This window comes from Montipora foliosa, chromosome 7 (genome assembly GCF_036669935.1).
Source record: "Montipora foliosa isolate CH-2021 chromosome 7, ASM3666993v2, whole genome shotgun sequence".
Classification (NCBI taxonomy): domain Eukaryota; kingdom Metazoa; phylum Cnidaria; class Anthozoa; order Scleractinia; family Acroporidae; genus Montipora; species Montipora foliosa.
In genome coordinates this window covers 15,998,404-16,015,903 of record NC_090875.1, presented here as the reverse complement: position 1 = coordinate 16,015,903, position 17,500 = coordinate 15,998,404, and the positions used below count along the sequence as shown (strand labels likewise).

General features: G+C 40.7%; 1 protein-coding gene and 1 pseudogene across 2 annotated transcripts in view; both read right to left on the bottom strand.

The window, feature by feature from the left end:
- Nucleotides 1-17,500, bottom strand: part of LOC138010835 (angiopoietin-1 receptor-like) — a 35,406-nt gene that overhangs the window by 17,501 nt on the left and 405 nt on the right. For both annotated transcript variants that reach the window (XM_068857829.1, XM_068857830.1), the window contains exons 2-6: nucleotides 7,741-8,835; nucleotides 5,855-5,967; nucleotides 2,753-2,811; nucleotides 1,653-1,825; nucleotides 804-1,106 (exon numbers count right to left, since the gene is read on the bottom strand). In XM_068857829.1, coding sequence (XP_068713930.1) covers nucleotides 804-1,106; nucleotides 1,653-1,825; nucleotides 2,753-2,811; nucleotides 5,855-5,950 — 631 coding nt within the window. In that variant the 5' untranslated portion in view covers nucleotides 5,951-5,967; nucleotides 7,741-8,835. The remainder of the gene's footprint in view (nucleotides 1-803; nucleotides 1,107-1,652; nucleotides 1,826-2,752; nucleotides 2,812-5,854; nucleotides 5,968-7,740; nucleotides 8,836-17,500) is intronic.
- On the bottom strand, nucleotides 10,841-14,224 carry LOC138009970 (uncharacterized; annotated as a pseudogene).

The window sequence follows — 17,500 nt, the reverse complement described above, 5'->3', positions numbered from 1 at the left end:
GATTGCAATAGCGATACTCACCGTTACGCCACCTATTGCCATTAACGTGCCAAACAGAGATCTATTGGCCGTCGAAACAAAAGATTATTTTGTTATGTGGTTGGCAAAAGTTAAATAACAAAAGAATTGTTTATAAACAGTTTCCTATAACGCGAATTCACATTTTACGACGACGTTCTCGTTGCCAATGCCGTCGACGTTGCTAAAGCTGCCCATTGTTAACTGCGGGCTGTGTGAATTTTCCCTCTCTTATAGTTGTGTACTCGTTATTTTACATTGATACAATTATCTGTTTGCATGTGTGAATAAATGTTGTTGTTGTTGTTTGTTGCTGCTGAAATCCGAGCAATTTACGAAGACACAGTACAGCTTAGATCTCTTGCACCGATTCACAGCATGCCAATGTGTCTGCGTGCGTACAGATGGTTTGCAATCAATCTCCAGACACAGATAACAATTATGTAAAAAAAAAAAAGGTAAATGGTTTGTTTAAAGTGGAAGTGCAATTAACTATCAGGCACTCCACTTTTAAAAAGTCTAAATGAAACAATTCAAACTTAACAGAAACATGATTAAGAACCCCAACTGGCAGCAGGCAATCAGGGAACAGTTGCTCGAAGCCTGGTTAGCGCTAACCGGTGGTTAAGAGGTATCAAAACCTAGAGGGTTCCATAGTATTCAAAACTAATTAGCGAAAACCATGCTTCGAGCAACCCGTGCCAGATGGTTATTTACAAAGCGTGGTGGGTTGAATCCGGAACAACCAGAAAAAAAAAAAGAATCCATGCCAAAGGTAAGCTTACGTGGCTCAAGTGTTCGGTGACCCGATTCTTCATTGAAATTTGAACCATGCTTGTTTACAGCAGCAACACTAATCATGTACGTTGTTTCGGGTTCCAGGTTTTGAATCCTGTAGCTGTATTTATCTCTTTCCTCTGATGCTGGTATGTCACTGGTGGAAACATCCTTCGTTTGGAATCGCCTGTGCTGCACCTTATACTCATAAACAACGAAGTATTTTACGTCTTTAGGCGGAATCCATCGAACGCTTAGTTCGTCTGACTTTACGTCAAAAATTTCTACGTTCCGTGGATCCGGAGGAGGAGCTAAATCAAAGAAAAGAGATAGATAGTATCTTTATTTATCATTATATGGCAAGCAATTCTCAGGCTAAATGGGATACTCTGATTGGCTGGTTTGAGATAGAGAAAAGGGACTCGATAGCCTAAAATGTCGGCTTGTAAACGCAGTTTATTATGTATGCAAAACACGAGTTTAAATATCTTAAAACCCGACACTCATGTGCTGCATATTAATTCAGTCGCCTACAAACACATTGCATTCTTAACCTAGTGAGTTTTTCACGTCATTTTCTTCTCGTTGCAGCTCTCTCAAGATTTTAAAGTTAGTAATGGCGGACCATTAAATAGGAAAATTCCAGTTCAAATAAACAAATGCCTTTCTGAAATTAAGGCTTAAAACTTGGGTCACTTAGTGTTTAGTTAACATAGATTTGAAATCCAAACGAAAAAAACAAAAAACAAAAAAAAGATTTGATTTTTTTATCATAGTACCACTTTAACACTAACTGTTTTGTTTTACATGAGGATCATATTGACGAAATGCGAAATTCTTCATTATCGGTGACTCACCCTTAATTTGAACGTCTGAGGAGACCTTGAGCCTCTCTACATATCCATTTTTAGCTTCAGCAATAATCCTCAGCCCAGTTTCGGCCTTCTTATCTGTTATAGTTGATTCGTTTTTGGGATCAGTAGCCACAATTATAATAATAACCCGAAAATCCACTTTTACACTTCCTTTCCTGGAAGAGAAAATGCATATAATCAATTGGCTTACGTATCCACAACAACGACACCAACAACGCGAACGTGATTCCCTGGTTTTGTATGGCGCAACCCTACTGCGCATAATTTCTTGCGTCATTGGCGCGCGCACGTTGATAAAATAGCGGATTTTCACTGACGCCGAGCTTAATCTGTCAAGGAATGGTTATTTTCTCCTGAACGAGCAAGGTACCCCGTCTTTTCAATGGTGTTATGTACTCGTAATATGTACACGGAAAACCTATTTTAAGGAGAAAAAAGTTGGATAGCAGACGTGGTAGTATCTATACATAAATGACTCAGACAGTGTGAGTTGATCATGTAGCGGTCTAATTTGCTTACTTTTTTTTTTCAAGATCGAGCAATTTAAAGTCACTTTCCTGAAAGAATTTGACCCGGATAAACAAGTTGGCTCAAGTTTTCAGCAATAGCTAGTAGCTTTTGCTATACAACTACAATTTTTCCGGTTGATCAAGTTTCGAACGCTTCTTTCGTAATTCGGTATTAAAAAAAAAATAATAATATATATATATATATATATATGAAGGACATGAGCGCGAAATAAGCACGGTCACACCATCTCTTTACTGCATTTTTTGTGTATGAATATTAATTGTGCCAAGTTTGTCAGAAATCTGGATAGTACGTCATTTTCAAGGGAATTACCTTAAACGAAATGGAAAAGTGATCCGCACAATTTACGCAATTTTCTCTTGACACCTGAAGAATTCAGGTGGCTTCAGCAGTTGTCTACAAGAAACAATTCCTTAAAGTTTCGAGATATGTGAGAGCATGAACTTTTGATAAGCCGATAACAAAAGCTGGAAGATGAGCAGGAGAAAAAAAGTGTCTGAAGAACGGTCAAAGAAGACCGAGTCGCCAAGAACAAAAAATATTGGACTTACGTAAAATTCAGCACCTCTGTTCGCACATAGCCCGGAGTATTCTTGTATACTTCATCCATCTGTAGTGTAAAATCAATAGCAGTCGTTGATATTAGGGACCTTTGGATTAAAAGGACGACTGCGAGTGCAAGATTTCCGTTCTGAGCACGCGCACTTCGAAGAATGCTGACCTCCAAAACGTATGCACATGCTCAGAGCGGAAAACTCACACTCGTAGTCGTGCTTGTCTTCCGATCTGGAAGGTCCCTATTATCCGAACGATTTACTTCTAAATTACAAGACTTAACCTTAAGTCTTCATAAAGGGCCACGCCGGACGATTTATCTAGTCAATGGTGGGAAGGGAGATAGATAGATAGAGGGTTTATTATTACTTCTCAGCCTCACGGCTGAATTATGTAAGATTTGCAATGGAACTATAACAATAACATGCAATAATATAGTAATATTCAATGGATAATAAGACTGAAATTTAAAAATACTTACAAATACTTTAAAATATTAAATTTAGGAAAATTTAAAAGTTCTCACAGATTTGTCAATAATTAGACCATCGCAGCCATGGCGCACATGAAGGAGTTCCTTGCCCGATTAGTTTTCAAATTGGGCACATAAAAACTGCGTTGTTTCCTTAAGTTGTAACTATTGCCGCTGCGAGTTGGAGGCAACAAGTTTCTAATCTTATGATTCGGGTCCAAAAAGATGCTGTTAAAAAGGTTGTGACAAAGCTGATCATGGTGTTCGCTCAGAGGTAAAATCCCGAAACATCCAACCCAGTGTTGTAGCTGAGGCCTGGTACTATGATCGATATGGTGCGTTTCTCGAAACGTACTAGTTCCTTTTTAAAATACTGGGAAAAGGCATGGGAGAGGGAGTGGGTGGGGATTTAGGAATGCCAATGCAATCTCTACGTCCACTCCAAAACCATATCCAAGAGCTTTTTTGGCGCGCGCGCGAAGCACCACTGGCAAGAAAAGATGGTAACCAATTTGGTCCGTACGACCATTCGACCACCCCTCCGTGTATGCCAATGTGACCAGTATCACGTGACTTGATCGCAGGCTCAAGTTTAGATCTCATCGAGGTGGCCATACTCCAGCTAGTTCACAGCGTACATCTTTGATATTGGGCATCCATGTTATGGTCAATTGACACCCGTCAAAACAAGGTATCAGCTGACTAGTATCACGTGACCATGTATATATCTCAACGAGGTCAGCTTTTTTTTTTTTTTTTTTTCATTGCGTTTAGATCCCAGGCTCAAGTCAGTTTAACGTATTGTAAGAACAAACTAACCCGGGAGCCCGACTATATGGCTTGGCTAATTCTGTATATTATATTTTACTCGGTCTAATGCCAGACAATGTTACACGTCAATAAAGAACTTCGTATATCTAGGCAAAAGGTTTATTAAGTGTATAGGACAGATTTTTATTTATTTATTTATTTATTTATTTATTTACCGTGGCAGGTGAAAGATTATTTTTTCTGAGATAAAAACCATAAAATTCCATACCGGTTTTTATTCCATGCCTTTCTACCTTCTAAAATCGGAATTTTAACTTACAGGGGATATAAAACAGCGCTAGTAAGGAGACTGGGAGTAGCAGAATCGTGACGTCAAAAGAGAACAAAAATTTTCCAGGGCCCGAATAAACCAATTTCGATATTACATTGTAGTATTCATTCCTAAACAAAAGGCATCATCTCGAGGCTGTGAGGAATAAAGTCATACAAATCGTTCTATTTATTGCCCAGAGCCTCGAGATGATGCCCTTTGTTTAGGAATGAATTATATTATATCGAAATAGGGCTATTTTCCTTTTGTTTAGATCGAGAAGTTGCTGAATTGAAACTGCTTCCGAGATGCGTTGTATGCTAAAGGCAAAGAAACGAAAATTTCTAGCACTAAAAATAAATGCTTTTCTGTCTTGACGTCACTGGCCTGCTATTCCCAGTCTCCTTACTAGCGCACCTTTTTTTTTTTTCACTTTTGCCTCCTAACCAGGCCACATTTTTCCATCTTCCAAGATCCTTTTTTCGTACGTTACTCAACGATACTCGATAGCTCTTTCCTATATTACAAAAAAAAATTAGGTCATGGAATTGATTTTTTAAATATTTATCAACAGCTGAATTTTAGAGAAGTTTTTTTTAGCAGTTCGGGATCGTTGTCAAAGAAACAATAGAGAATGTTAGAATCGACGACTCGTCCCCGCAAGTTGGTCTGCGACGAAAACGTAGCGGAAAGTACGAGTTTTCAAAAGGAAATTGCTACAGTATTTTCTGCTGCCTGAAAGTCGCATTATATGCTTACCTAAATACGTAGAGCTCGACTTCGAGAACGAGTACTGTACTTGTTAACGTTCTCGTACTTACACTCGTTGCCGATCCTAACATTCTCTATTCAGGGCCTCGCTGACACACTTTAAAAAAAGTTGCCCTACAATAGTTTTAAACGACGGAAAAGAAGGAAGGGATCTCTATATTGGAAAGAAAGGGAATAAGCTTCGACCCTAAAATTAAAATCAAATCTACGTTGTATCGGCTCTTGATTAAAATATTTAGTTTCTAAAATTAAGACAGGTTCCTCTTTGCAAAAATAATCATAGCGTTACCCACTGAAAAACCCAAGGATAACCATACCCACAACTTACTCCATACTAAAACTCAACAAGCCGGTAAAATAAAAAAAAAAGAGTTTTATGATTATATACTGAGTTGTAAAATCTTGTTCTTAAAACTATAAAGCATGTCTGCGCTACCAGTAGGCCACTTTTGACATATTAAAATTCAGATTGAAAGAGAGATTTGGAGGACACTGACACAGAGGAAAGTGGATGATATGCTAATATCTTTCACATTCATTCCAACGTGTGTCCTATTATTTTGTCCTCTCTGCCTCGTTATCAAGCCCAATATTGACAATATTGGCAATTTTCTCAATGCGAGAATAGACCTATGGCAACTGAAAGGTGTATTTAAAAATAGTTTTGTTTTGAAGAAGCTACTTGAAAATGTAGATTGCAAGAGTTTAGTGCATCAACATAATGGTAATTTTCAAATTTTGCTTTCTTGCAGCCAGTTGATACACTTTGCTTACCTCCGCTGTGAAGTTTTCCGCTGTTTCTTTGAAAATTTTTGATGATTTGTTCTGCAGCTGTGGTGTGTATTGGTAATTAAGGACTTTTACAACCATTTCCACTTTAACAAGTACTGTCAAGTGAAGGGAAAAACGAAATCAGATACGGTCGAGTTGAAGTTTACGTGATGGATTAGGGCTGATATGGAGTTTCGAAGGGATAACAAAAGACCTTCGGTTGGTCTTCCATTCAGCCTTCTTTCTTCGTAAAAATACAAAAAAAAAAAAGAAAGATCTTATTGACTACTACTTCATCCAGCTTCAAGGTACTCCTCGGGTTTATCCAAAAAGGCATGCATGCGGCTTCATTTCGTTCGCTGGATTTATCTGCAGATAAACCGAGGCATAACTGAATTTTTTGTCAGAGTTTACAGCCAAATCCAAAATGAAATTGATGCCCCAGGGTACGAAGTTCCGCCTAGAGTAGAGCATAAAATCATGGGGGTACGGGAGGATCTGTCAAGTCTGGCTTGGCACAAGTCTGAAGGGTATGGAGTAACAGCCTGAGAGGCATAACAGTTTCCCAGACCTCAAATAGGGCAGGAATAGGTAAAAAGAGCCGGTTTTTTTGCGGCCCAAAAAGGGGTAATGGGCTAAATTGAACTTGATCTAATTCAATAATTCCCCTTTGATTAGCGATCTGACATGCTGCCTTATAGATGATCGAAAGATGTAATTAAACCACCGCCAGTGCTTCTCGTACCATTTGAAGGGAAAGACACGAGGAAACCGTCAGGGCGAACCACAGGCGGCGGAGCTTCAGTCAGGCAAAATTTAAAGTTCTCAATAAAAAGCCGTACTTTAGTGCCTTCCATCTCGCAGACAAAATCACATTTTTCCTGCATCAGTCACTCTCAAACTCCGGGAATGGCCACTCGGATAAATTTACTTCCCCTCGACCAAGTCTTAAAGTCCAGCGAGTATCTATTGATGAGAAAAAGCAAAGAATGGCTCGCTTTCGAAAAATTTGGGCACGGTAAGTTATGCGCATGCGTTTACTAAGCCTCTCGATACAGTGAGCGCACTTGGACGAACCTTTTACGGAGCCCCAAGAGGATGAGCGCACGGTTAACAAAGCGAGCCTCGAAGGATTTGAACATCTGGATATTCATCTCTGTGTCGCAACAATAGATACTCGCTGCACCTTGGAGAAGTAAATTTATTCGTTTGGCCACCGCAGAAGTTTGAGTGTGATGCAGGAGAAGTGTGATTTTATCTGCCAGATATGAGGTAAGCCAGCATTTCCTAATATATTTTGCTTCGAGTGACAACCGGGAAAGCTGAAAAATTGCTTAAATCGAGTTCAACTGGCAAATAATCGCACAGAAGCGAGCGAATCACCAGGACAATAAAGTACACGGCTTTCTATTGTGAACTTATGCGTGTAATAATCTTTTAATTTTTGAGTCCTTACAATTTTCACCTGACTGAGGCTGGGTTGCCTGCGGGGGAACTAATGTTTGCATCAACTATTTTTTTTTTTTTTTTTTTTTTTTTTTTTAACGAAAAAAAAGATGTTGCTATGTTTGTTTCAAGAGAAAAAAAAAAGAAAGAAATTTGGCAACGCTTACTTTCTAGTTTGAATTTTCCCGGCCGGGCGCCGTCATTGTCATCTTGAATAATTGTGATTTGTAAACATTATATCAGGTATTAATTGCGGCGGCTTTTCTTTGTTCAGGTGAACCTTCCCTTTAAGGATATTTTCCAATATAAGTTTTCCAATATATGTGTGACTTACAAATCCTGGCCAGCGCTCCTACGCTAACTCTCTAACTCTTTTTTTTTTTTTTCTTCTCTCGAGTGGCTTCGTAGGTAAACTTATAAATAGAAACCGAACAATCACTCACCTTTGACGCTAACATTGAAATTGTACTGTATCTTGTCATGGTCACTTTTACAAATGAATATACCAGTGTCTTGAACGGAAGCTGAGGTAATGCGAAGCTTGGTTTCGTCATCTTTCAAAACGCGCGACTGCGTTTCCACATCTTCACCGTCTTTACGGGACCACTTCGGCGAAGGTGCCTCTTTTGATATCGTGCAGTTAAGAGTGACATCTTGCTCTTCGGTTACGTTTACGTTCACATCTATTTTAATTACTTTCCCATCGGCTAACAAGAAAAATGATATAGTGGACAACAAGCAGTGAATATTGCAATGTCTCACAAGGATAGAAGCATGCGCTCAAGCCCATTCGCTGAAGGACCACATGTTCAACCGGTGATTTAGCTTAGAGTTTCACCCTATCACAATCTTACAGAGAGATAACAAAGAAAAACTTTCTTGTCTGTGACAGCAAAAGTATGCCAATGTCGTTTTGCCTTGTCGTGCGCATGAAGTTTTTTTTTTTCCATTCTTTCTTAAAAGAGTCTCATGCAATCTTTTAAGAACAGAAAGTGCATAATCTTTCAAGAGACTTGTCACTTCTATCATGATGCCAGCTTGGGCATTGCATACCTACATCCGGACATCTGTCATAACATGTCTTAAAAGCGTCTCATGCAATCTTTTAAGAGCAAATATTGGACAAAACTGAGTAGGACTTGAAAGTGCATAATCTTTCAAGAGTCTTGTCACCTCTGTCATGATGCCAGCTCGGGCATTGTATCTGGCGATCTTGAAAGAGCAATCTTTCAAGTGTTTAGTGAGGCAACCTCTATCTTGGAAGAAATAGCTTCTTTCAAGAGCAAATTAAACGTCCCTGAACCACGGAATCTGGCAACGGTAATTACTTCATAAATTTATTAGTTATGACTAATCAAAGTTCCTACCAGTGCCATGATATTTCGGTCGCGTGCATTCGGTCGGTTCTGAAACCCTATATCAGTAAAGTAGGTATGCTCATAGAAAACGAAAATTTCACAATGTCAGAAAAAAAAACAAAACAAAATATACTTATCTCGTCAATAATCGCTCCTGGTCAATCCAACACCGTGCAAGTTCTAGAATGGCAAAATCATCATCATGACTATTATTATAGTACATTTGATTTTGGCAATAGCACGCCCCTCAAGCCGAGTTACAAAAACATTTTGAGGCTTCAGAAGCAACGTCAAGCTATAATATATAGGCTTTCAGCCGCACCCTACGAGGCAGCCCTCCAATACCTGCTAAGCGCGACAATTTAGGGTTTAAACAAAGTTCATCGTAAGGAGCCCTAAAACTATATTTTTTTTTAGGACTGTAGAACTTTGATCTACTTCCGGGTTAACAAATATGGTCTGAAACGAGGTATCGCTGCCATGCTGTGCTTTATGTTCATCAAAGTGGAAGCATGCATACACCTTATTCCAAAATGGCCACCATTTTAAAATTCTTTTGTTTGCTTGCAAATTAGCCCTTGTTGCCTCGTTCAAGGTTTAAATATTCTTTTGGATTTTAAGTTTAAGAACGAGGCAACGAGGGCTAATTTGCAAGCAAACAAAAGAATGCTAAAATAGCGGCCACTTTGGAATAAGGTGTATAGCGCTGAAGAGAAGACCTATGAAGATACTTTTGTTCGCAGCCAACCTACCGACTAACCTCCCATCACGAATCCTGGGCCAAAAGTAACCGGCTCTCTTACTGATTATTATTGAGTGAAAGATGGTGACTAGCGGGGAAAAAAAAACAGGGTTTTTTACTTTAACTAGCGTGTTTAATCAAGGATTAGTGAGGTTCGTTCCATTCCTCTTTTATCATCGACGAGGCATTTGAAACTAGTTATTATTATGGGGACAATCGTTTTGTATCCTTTTCTTGTGTTTATTCAGTAATGAAGGTATCACACAATAAGTATTTTGACTGTTATAAAGGACATATAACCTACTTCAAATGCAAAGAAACAAACTCTTTAAACATGCATAGAAGATCCACAGTAGACGAAGCAGTGAGTCGAACTTCTCAATACAGTTTCCGATATCCACTTGACTGGCAAGACCCTGAGAATTCGAAATTTTTTTAAAGAATTCTCATAGCGGTACCTAGCAAAACAACTGAAAGCTAACCGTTTTCAAAGTGGTACTTAAACCTAAATATTGTTAGATCAGCGCGGTTTAGCTCAGAAACACGATTTCTTCTTGAACTGTAACTGTGATTCTGCCTGTTTTCATTATACTTGACCCAGGCGCCCATCTTCCAAGGGCATCGGTAAGCTTGACCCACGCCCCTATCGTCCAAGGGCATTCTGAGACATGGAAAAAAGTCTGATCGATACCCAGGGACATCCTGTAAAACTGGCACGATTGGAATGCGTTCTCCTCGAGCGCAATTGCCTGAAAACGGGAAATACCATAATACTCATTGTTTGTCCACCCACATTTTAAATAAGTATTGTTTCCAATTTCTCTTGGGACTTTCCAATGGTCCCAAGAGAAAACAAAACCAAGGTTAATCAAAATTTGAGTGGGCAAACAAAGAGTTTTATGGTGTTTTACGTTTCGGCCAATCAGTTTTTGGGGCAGGCTGACTCGGCTGCCTTCACTAAAAGGTGGTAAATTTCGATTAACTCATGGCTTGGGCCAAACTTCGTTTGAGCAGGAGCTGATTTTCGTTAGAGCGCTGCAAGCCTACTCACATGAATAACTTAAGATACGCAAACGCACTGGACTCTCCATCATTTGGACCTTTTGAAGGACAGAATGCATTACTTAATTAACAGGAAGTTAATGCAGCTGTGCATGTTGCTTGTTTGCATCACGAGAAAAACATTACTCAGGTCAGCTTATATGACTTGCAAACCCGTCACGCAATCTAAGCCAAAATTTACATTGAAAACCAAAATTAAAATAAAAGGCGGGTAAAGGGATTGGCACGGAAATTTATCGTCGAAACGTTTTCGAAGAAGAGTTGTCGGAATACAGTAGATGTTATTCTTATGCAAATAAGTGACAGCGAAATCAGCAGTTAGCTAAAGTGTTAATTAACCTAATGAGCTTCACATTTAATGGGCAATTCAAGCCATGTGCGGGAAATTATCTCCCGGTACTGGTTCCCGATCAAAGGACTTTGTCTTTCTGATTAATTACGTTTTATTTTACTCGATTACAACTTCAAAACCTACTACACTCGTTCGTAGTCCAACTAATCATTCAATCTAAACCAAAGCATTTACATCAATAGCTTTTATGCGGCATCGAAATACAATATTACTGTGGTTAGCAAAGGGTTTGCGGTTACCCTTACCTCATCAATTATCATAACACAACCACTAACGTATAATTATTCTTTGTCTTCTTTACATATGTTCGTTATCAATCTCATGCATTGTTCATTCAGTAAATAAATGCAACGCTTTGACCTGCGTTGCACGACAATTTGACTATTATCAGACACACTCCCCCCTTGACCCAAAGGGGTCAAAACATAGTACACTCGGCCTGTCAAGTGAAATCACGCGTGTGTGTACGACAAAACATACAAAACAATTAGCAATCGATCATAGCTCGCGTTAGCCAACGTGAATCCAGCGCAGCCGCGCGCGCGAGTCTTTCTGTACCTACGGGCTGTTCGTTCGCACTCCACCCGAATCTATACCATGCCGGATGTTACTCCTCTCACCTGACATACCACGAACTTCCAAAGGGTAGATCTTTTGCAAGGGTCTGTTAAAGAAGATAGGTTTCCCTTTGGTAGCAAGTCTTGACACCTCTTACCTTATGATCTTTGCCTACTATTAGTTCTTCTACCGTTCCCATCTTCCAATTGCTTCTCTTTAAGTTGTCTTCATGCACTAAAACCGCTTCACCTTCGCTTACCTCGTTGTTGCTTTCCCCCTTGTTACGGTGATGTTCTCTCAAATCGATTAAATATTCTTTACGCCAACGATTCCAGAAATGTATTCTCAGCTTCGCAAGATACCTAAACCTCCTAAGATACCCGGTTTCGCTTTCTTCCTCGTTATCTCTTGTTTCTTAGGGCAAATTTATCAACCGACATCCGTAGATAAGATGAGATGGAGTTAGCATCTCGGCTCCCACTTCGTCATATTCGTAGGTCAAAGGACGAGAATTCACGGTCGCTTCCAACTCTGTCAAAACAGTTAGAAGTTCATCCACATTGAGCTTGGCCTTTTCGAGTATCTTTCTTAGACAACGTTTAGCAGTGCCAATCAATCTTTCATAAAATCCTCCCCACCATGGAGTCCTTTCTAAATTGAATTTCCAGTCTATTCGATTAACTTCTAGGTGCTCCTTCACTTCTTTGCTGTCACGCATCCTCTTTAACAACTTTGCAGTTGCCTTAAAGGTTTTTGCGTTGTCTGAGATGATTAATGATGGGGCTCCTCTTCTAGTTGTAAATGTTCTTAAACATCGCACAAATGTAGTCACTGACAGATCGGTTACCAAATCTAAATGCACTGCAAGTAAACAAAACAACATTACTTTTAACCATTTTCCCCGTGTGCGACTTGACAAACAATGGCCCTGCAAAGTCAACACCTATCTTAGCGAATGGTGGAGCTTCCTTTACTCTGAAATCCGGTAAAGCCGCTGTTGGTGGCTCTCTAAATGGCTTACCCTGCTCCCTTTTGCAAGTCACGCATTCTCTCAGAACCCTTTCCACAACCTGCCGGCCCTTGGGCACCCAAGACCGTGACCTAAGCTCTCCAAGTGTCGCTCTAACTCCTCCGTGGTGTACCTTTCTGTGGCATTCTTCAATGAGTAGTTTTGTAAGTTTGTGATCTTTCATGAGGATGATGGGCTGCTGTGACTCTACGTCTAATTCTCTAACCTGCCCCTGCACCTCAATACACCCCCACGTTCCTCCAATTTCAATTTGTAAGCCAGTTTCTGGTATGATTTGTCATTCTTCAATTCTTCTTGACAAGCCTTGATCCATGTGTTTTCTGTTGCAGCTATTTCGTCTCTGTGAAGTGTGCCTGTTTTCCGCTCTTGCCCTTTTTTACTTGACCATAAATTAAACACGAAACGTTCAACCCACGCTGTCACTCTCAACAGTCGTCCATACTTACTGAAGTTGTTTATGTCTAACACCTCCGTGACACCCGATTTTTTCGTCACGCCTGCCACTGTCACGTTAACCAGTTTTCTCTCTTCGTTGCCCTGAGCGGTTTCACTGACCTCTGAATTTGGCCATTCATTTTCTGGTAGGGGTAGCCAACTGGGACCTCTCCACCATAGGTCACGCACTATCAGTCTTGGTGCTCTCTCACGCCTTGAACCAATGTCCGCTGGATTCTCTTCGCTTAGGCAATACCCCCATTCGTCCTTCTTAGTGACTTTGAGAGTTTCGTTAACCCGATGGTGGACAAATTGTTTCCACTCCCCATTGTTTGCTATCCACCAAAGAGCTGTTTTGCTGTCTAATCACAAACGCACACCTGATATTCTGACTTCCCCTTCTAAGGCGTACTTAACGGTGTTCATGAGCGGAGCAAGAATTTTGCCCGACATTAATTCCGATCGTGGTATCGTCTGCGCCTTCAGAGGGGTTTTCTCGTCTTGGATGTTAGCAACGTTGGAGTGATGCTTCCAGAAATTTCACACACGAAATAAATAACGGCGCAATAGGCCATTTTGCTAGCATCGGCAAATCCATGCAATGAACAATTAACCTTACCGTGGACTACTCCATAAACGAATCTTGGAACGTGAACCTCTTTCGCCTCCTTTAAGTCTCTCAACCATCCTCTCCAACGTTTCTCGAATTCGCCGGTTAACCTTTCGTCCCATTCTACTTTTCTCGCACATAACTCTTGGAATAAAACTTTCATTCCAACTAGCACTGGGCTCAGTAAACCTATGGGATCGTACATACGTGCAATTACCTTCAGAATGCTTCGTTTCGTAACTGGCAATCCATCGGCTCTTTCCGCCACATCAGACAGCTCAAACACAAACAAGTCCAGTTCGCAATTCCACGACTGTCCGAGGACCTTCTCGAACTGGTGTTGGCTCCAATTGTGGCCTTGGCATAACTTTGGTCGGCACCTCTAACTCGTCCGTCAACACTTGACTCGCTACGCTGTTCACGTTGTGTTATTTCGGCTCTTAATTCTTCACTGTTTGTCAACCATTTCCTGAATTTAAACCCACCCTGTGCAAGTCTTGATTTCGCTTTATCGTGCAACTCACTTGTCTCCTGAATGGTCTTTTGTCCGGTAATGAGATCATCAACGTAGGACCTCCTTTTCATAATGCGCACAAACTCTGGATCGAGCTCAGTGAACGAATCCAAATGATACTGGAGCGTCGCATTGAGCAAAAAGGGCGAACAATTAACCCCAAACACAACACGGCAAAATCTGTAAGCGATAGAGTCTAATCGCTCGCTGTCAACACTTGTCACACACAGGAAACGCAAACAATCCCTGTCACTCTCATTCACCATGATATTAACGAATGCCTTCTCTATGTCACCGACTAACGCAACGCGACTTTCTCGAAATCGAATCAAAATATCATACAACAGTGGCGATAAGGCTGGTCCGACATGAAGACAATCGTTTAGGGACACACCTCGTTTCCCTTCTTTAGCAGATGCATCATACACTATTCTTACCTTCGTCGTTTTTGCATCTTTGAGTACGACGGCGTGATGTGGAAACTAATGAACTCTGTCAGCTGCATCTAGCTCAGCCACTCTTTCAATTATTCCATTCTCTTCTTGCTCCCTTATGATGGCGTCATAGGTTTTCAAAATGTCAGGATTGTCTTTTAGCCTCCCCATCTGTCCCTTGAGACGTTTCATGCTGTTTTCGTAATTTCTCGGCAGGGGGCGAATTCCTTCTTTCCACGGAAGGGACACTACATACCTTTTATCATTGAAGGCGATCGCATCTTTCAACCCTTCATGAACTTCGTTGTCCTCTCAAATTCCAAGGGTTCCGAAGTCCCACAGTTTTCCCACGCAACCTTCTAATTCTCGATTATCTCCTTTGCGTTACAAATCATGTCACACAAAATTTACATTGATTTGCGAGTCTACGAAAAATCCTAGCACGGGCCCCGACAGGACCCAGCCCAAGCGAGTTTCCATTGCGACGGGGTCATTGGGCTCCCCCTTATTGTTCTCCCTTCTTGAAAGGACCAAAGATAATCTGCACCGATCAGCAAGTCGACTTTAAGGATTTGACTGTCTCGACTGACATCTGAAAACCACAAACCTTGTAAGTGGGGGTACTCGTTTTTCTTGACTTCAATGTGTTGCCCAAAGGTATTGATCTCGATCCACTCGCGTCTCTCTGCCCTCAACCCGGCCGATTGGACAGCTCTGGTAGTAATAAAGGATTTGTGGCTACCGACATCGAATAATACCCTCACCCTCGAACCTTTGTTTCCCGAAACGATTGCTTGGGCTGTTTGTAATGCAACCCTCCCTACCATGTCCACGTGAAGGGCGGGACTAGCGTGGCTGGCACTAACTTGACAGGCATTTTGCGAGAAATCACGATGACTATTGTTCGCGCGATTAACCTGACACGGCGCTTGGTACGCGTTGTGACCCTTATAGCAAATTGAAATGTGATCATCCGGTTTGTTACAACATTTACAAACAATTTTAGCATTTACATTCTTGAGCAATATGGCCCTTCTTAGCACAAATAAACATCTACCGTACTTACGTAACAAATTTCTTCGTTCATCTACGGATGCATTCCTCATGGGCATGTTTGCCTTTACAATACGCACAGAAATCGTTCAAAGTTTTTGTTAACAGGGCGCTGGCTGTCGTGGGTCCGCCCCTATAAGTTACCCATGTCCTGCCTTTCGGTCTTCTCGTTCTTCATACAATGTTCTTCTCTCATTTCAAGTTCGCACAACAACTCCTGCAGCATTTTTTCCATCGTCCACTGCTCCTAATCTTTCCCTCTAGTGATTTGTAATCTAACAGTTTCCGGGAGCTTGCTCAAAATGGAAGAAACCACGATTCCTTCGTAGGTGTTGGCGTTTACTCCCAAGGCTTGAAGGTCTCGATGATGTCCTTCAACCGTCGATGTGAGGGCCAGTCCTGCGATGGATGTTCTCGCCCGTCCCATATGAAGTCCACGCAAATAAGAAAATTTATCAACGGGCGATAACTTCGTATTTGTGTGAATGGCGCTCTCGAAACTATCCCAAAACTCTTATCATTCTTCTATCCTTGCGGAATTTTTTTTTCGTCTCCGACTTTGGTAACTTCACTCGAAGCGAGGGATTTTCATCGTTGCTTTGAAAGCCAGAAAGGCTAGCTCCAGAATGGCTGGTGGGGTCATGTGCTCTATTGGTGAGAAGGACAGTTAACGAGATCACAAATGCATTTATTTCGCCTCTTATGTCCCCAGCAAGTTTAACCTCTTCGGCAATTTCGTCGTCCGTGACTCCTTCTACTTGTACAACGAGATTTAGGATTTCCCCATCGATTTTCTTTGTTGAGTCTAACTGTTCTTCAAGTGTCCCTTTCAACTGTACAGCTTTAAGTCGCTGAGGCGTGTCATGGTCTTCTAACAGGGCCTTTGCTTCCGCTGCTAGTTGTTTCAAGTATGCTCGGTGAGCTTTTCGTGTTCTACGTTTCAATTCCACAAGATCTTCGATGCTGAGCTCATTAGATGCTACGCTTCCTTTCTTCTTTCCGATGCTAAAGTACCCGGCTCGAAGGACCAAGTGTGCAGGAAATTATCTACCAGCGCTGGTTCCCGATCAAAGGACTGTATCTTTCTGATTAATTACGTTTTATTTCACTTTATTACAACTTCAAAACCTACTACACTCGTTCGTAGTCCAACTAATCATTCAATCTAAACCAAAGCATTTACATCAATAGACACTGAATAGATTTTACGCGGTATCGAAATACAATATTACTGCGGTTAGCAAAGGGTTTGCGGTTACCCTAATCTCATCAATTATCATAACACAACCACTAACGTATAATTATTCTTTGTCTCCTTTACATGTGTTCGTTATCAAGCTCATGCCTTGTTCAATCAGTAAATAAATGTAACGCTTTTACTTGCGTTGCACTACAATTTGACTATTATCAGACAAGCCATCAATAGCAGTTCCTGCGAGATCACGAGGTCAGATTCTAATACTGTCGCATAGCTTTGGTTTGCATTCCGCAAATATTATAGTTGTCCAAATGAAACATGAATATCAGCTGTATTAAGAAATATGCAAAAAGAGTAAACGGCATTTTTACCGCAAAACAGCGATGATGAATAGGTGTCCATGTTAATTGTTTAGCAGAATACTCCTTCAGTAATACCAAGATTTACCTAACGTATTTGCCTTGTTGAAATTGTAAAATTCATTTGCTTATTTCTCTGCTTCAAACGGAAGAAACACCACAGCATTCGTATCCAAATCAAAACATACAGGAAAATAAACTCAAATGAAACAGGTAACACTTTCTTGTCTCGGTCAAAGAATGATAATAAGTATCACAACCAGTGACCCGTTTTACACAATTAATTGCCGTTCAATAGTATTACACAAGGAAAATAGACAACAGACAACGACATTAGGAAACCAAAGGTTAGCTATTAGCACTTGTTTTCAAGGTACTAGTTAACAGGAATGCATCTGCGTTTCGCTGTTTGTGTTCATGCTCATATCGATGATGATTCATAAAAGTGTATAGAAACGGAAAGTTCGTATTTGATGAAAGCCTTCAAGGCGGCTACGG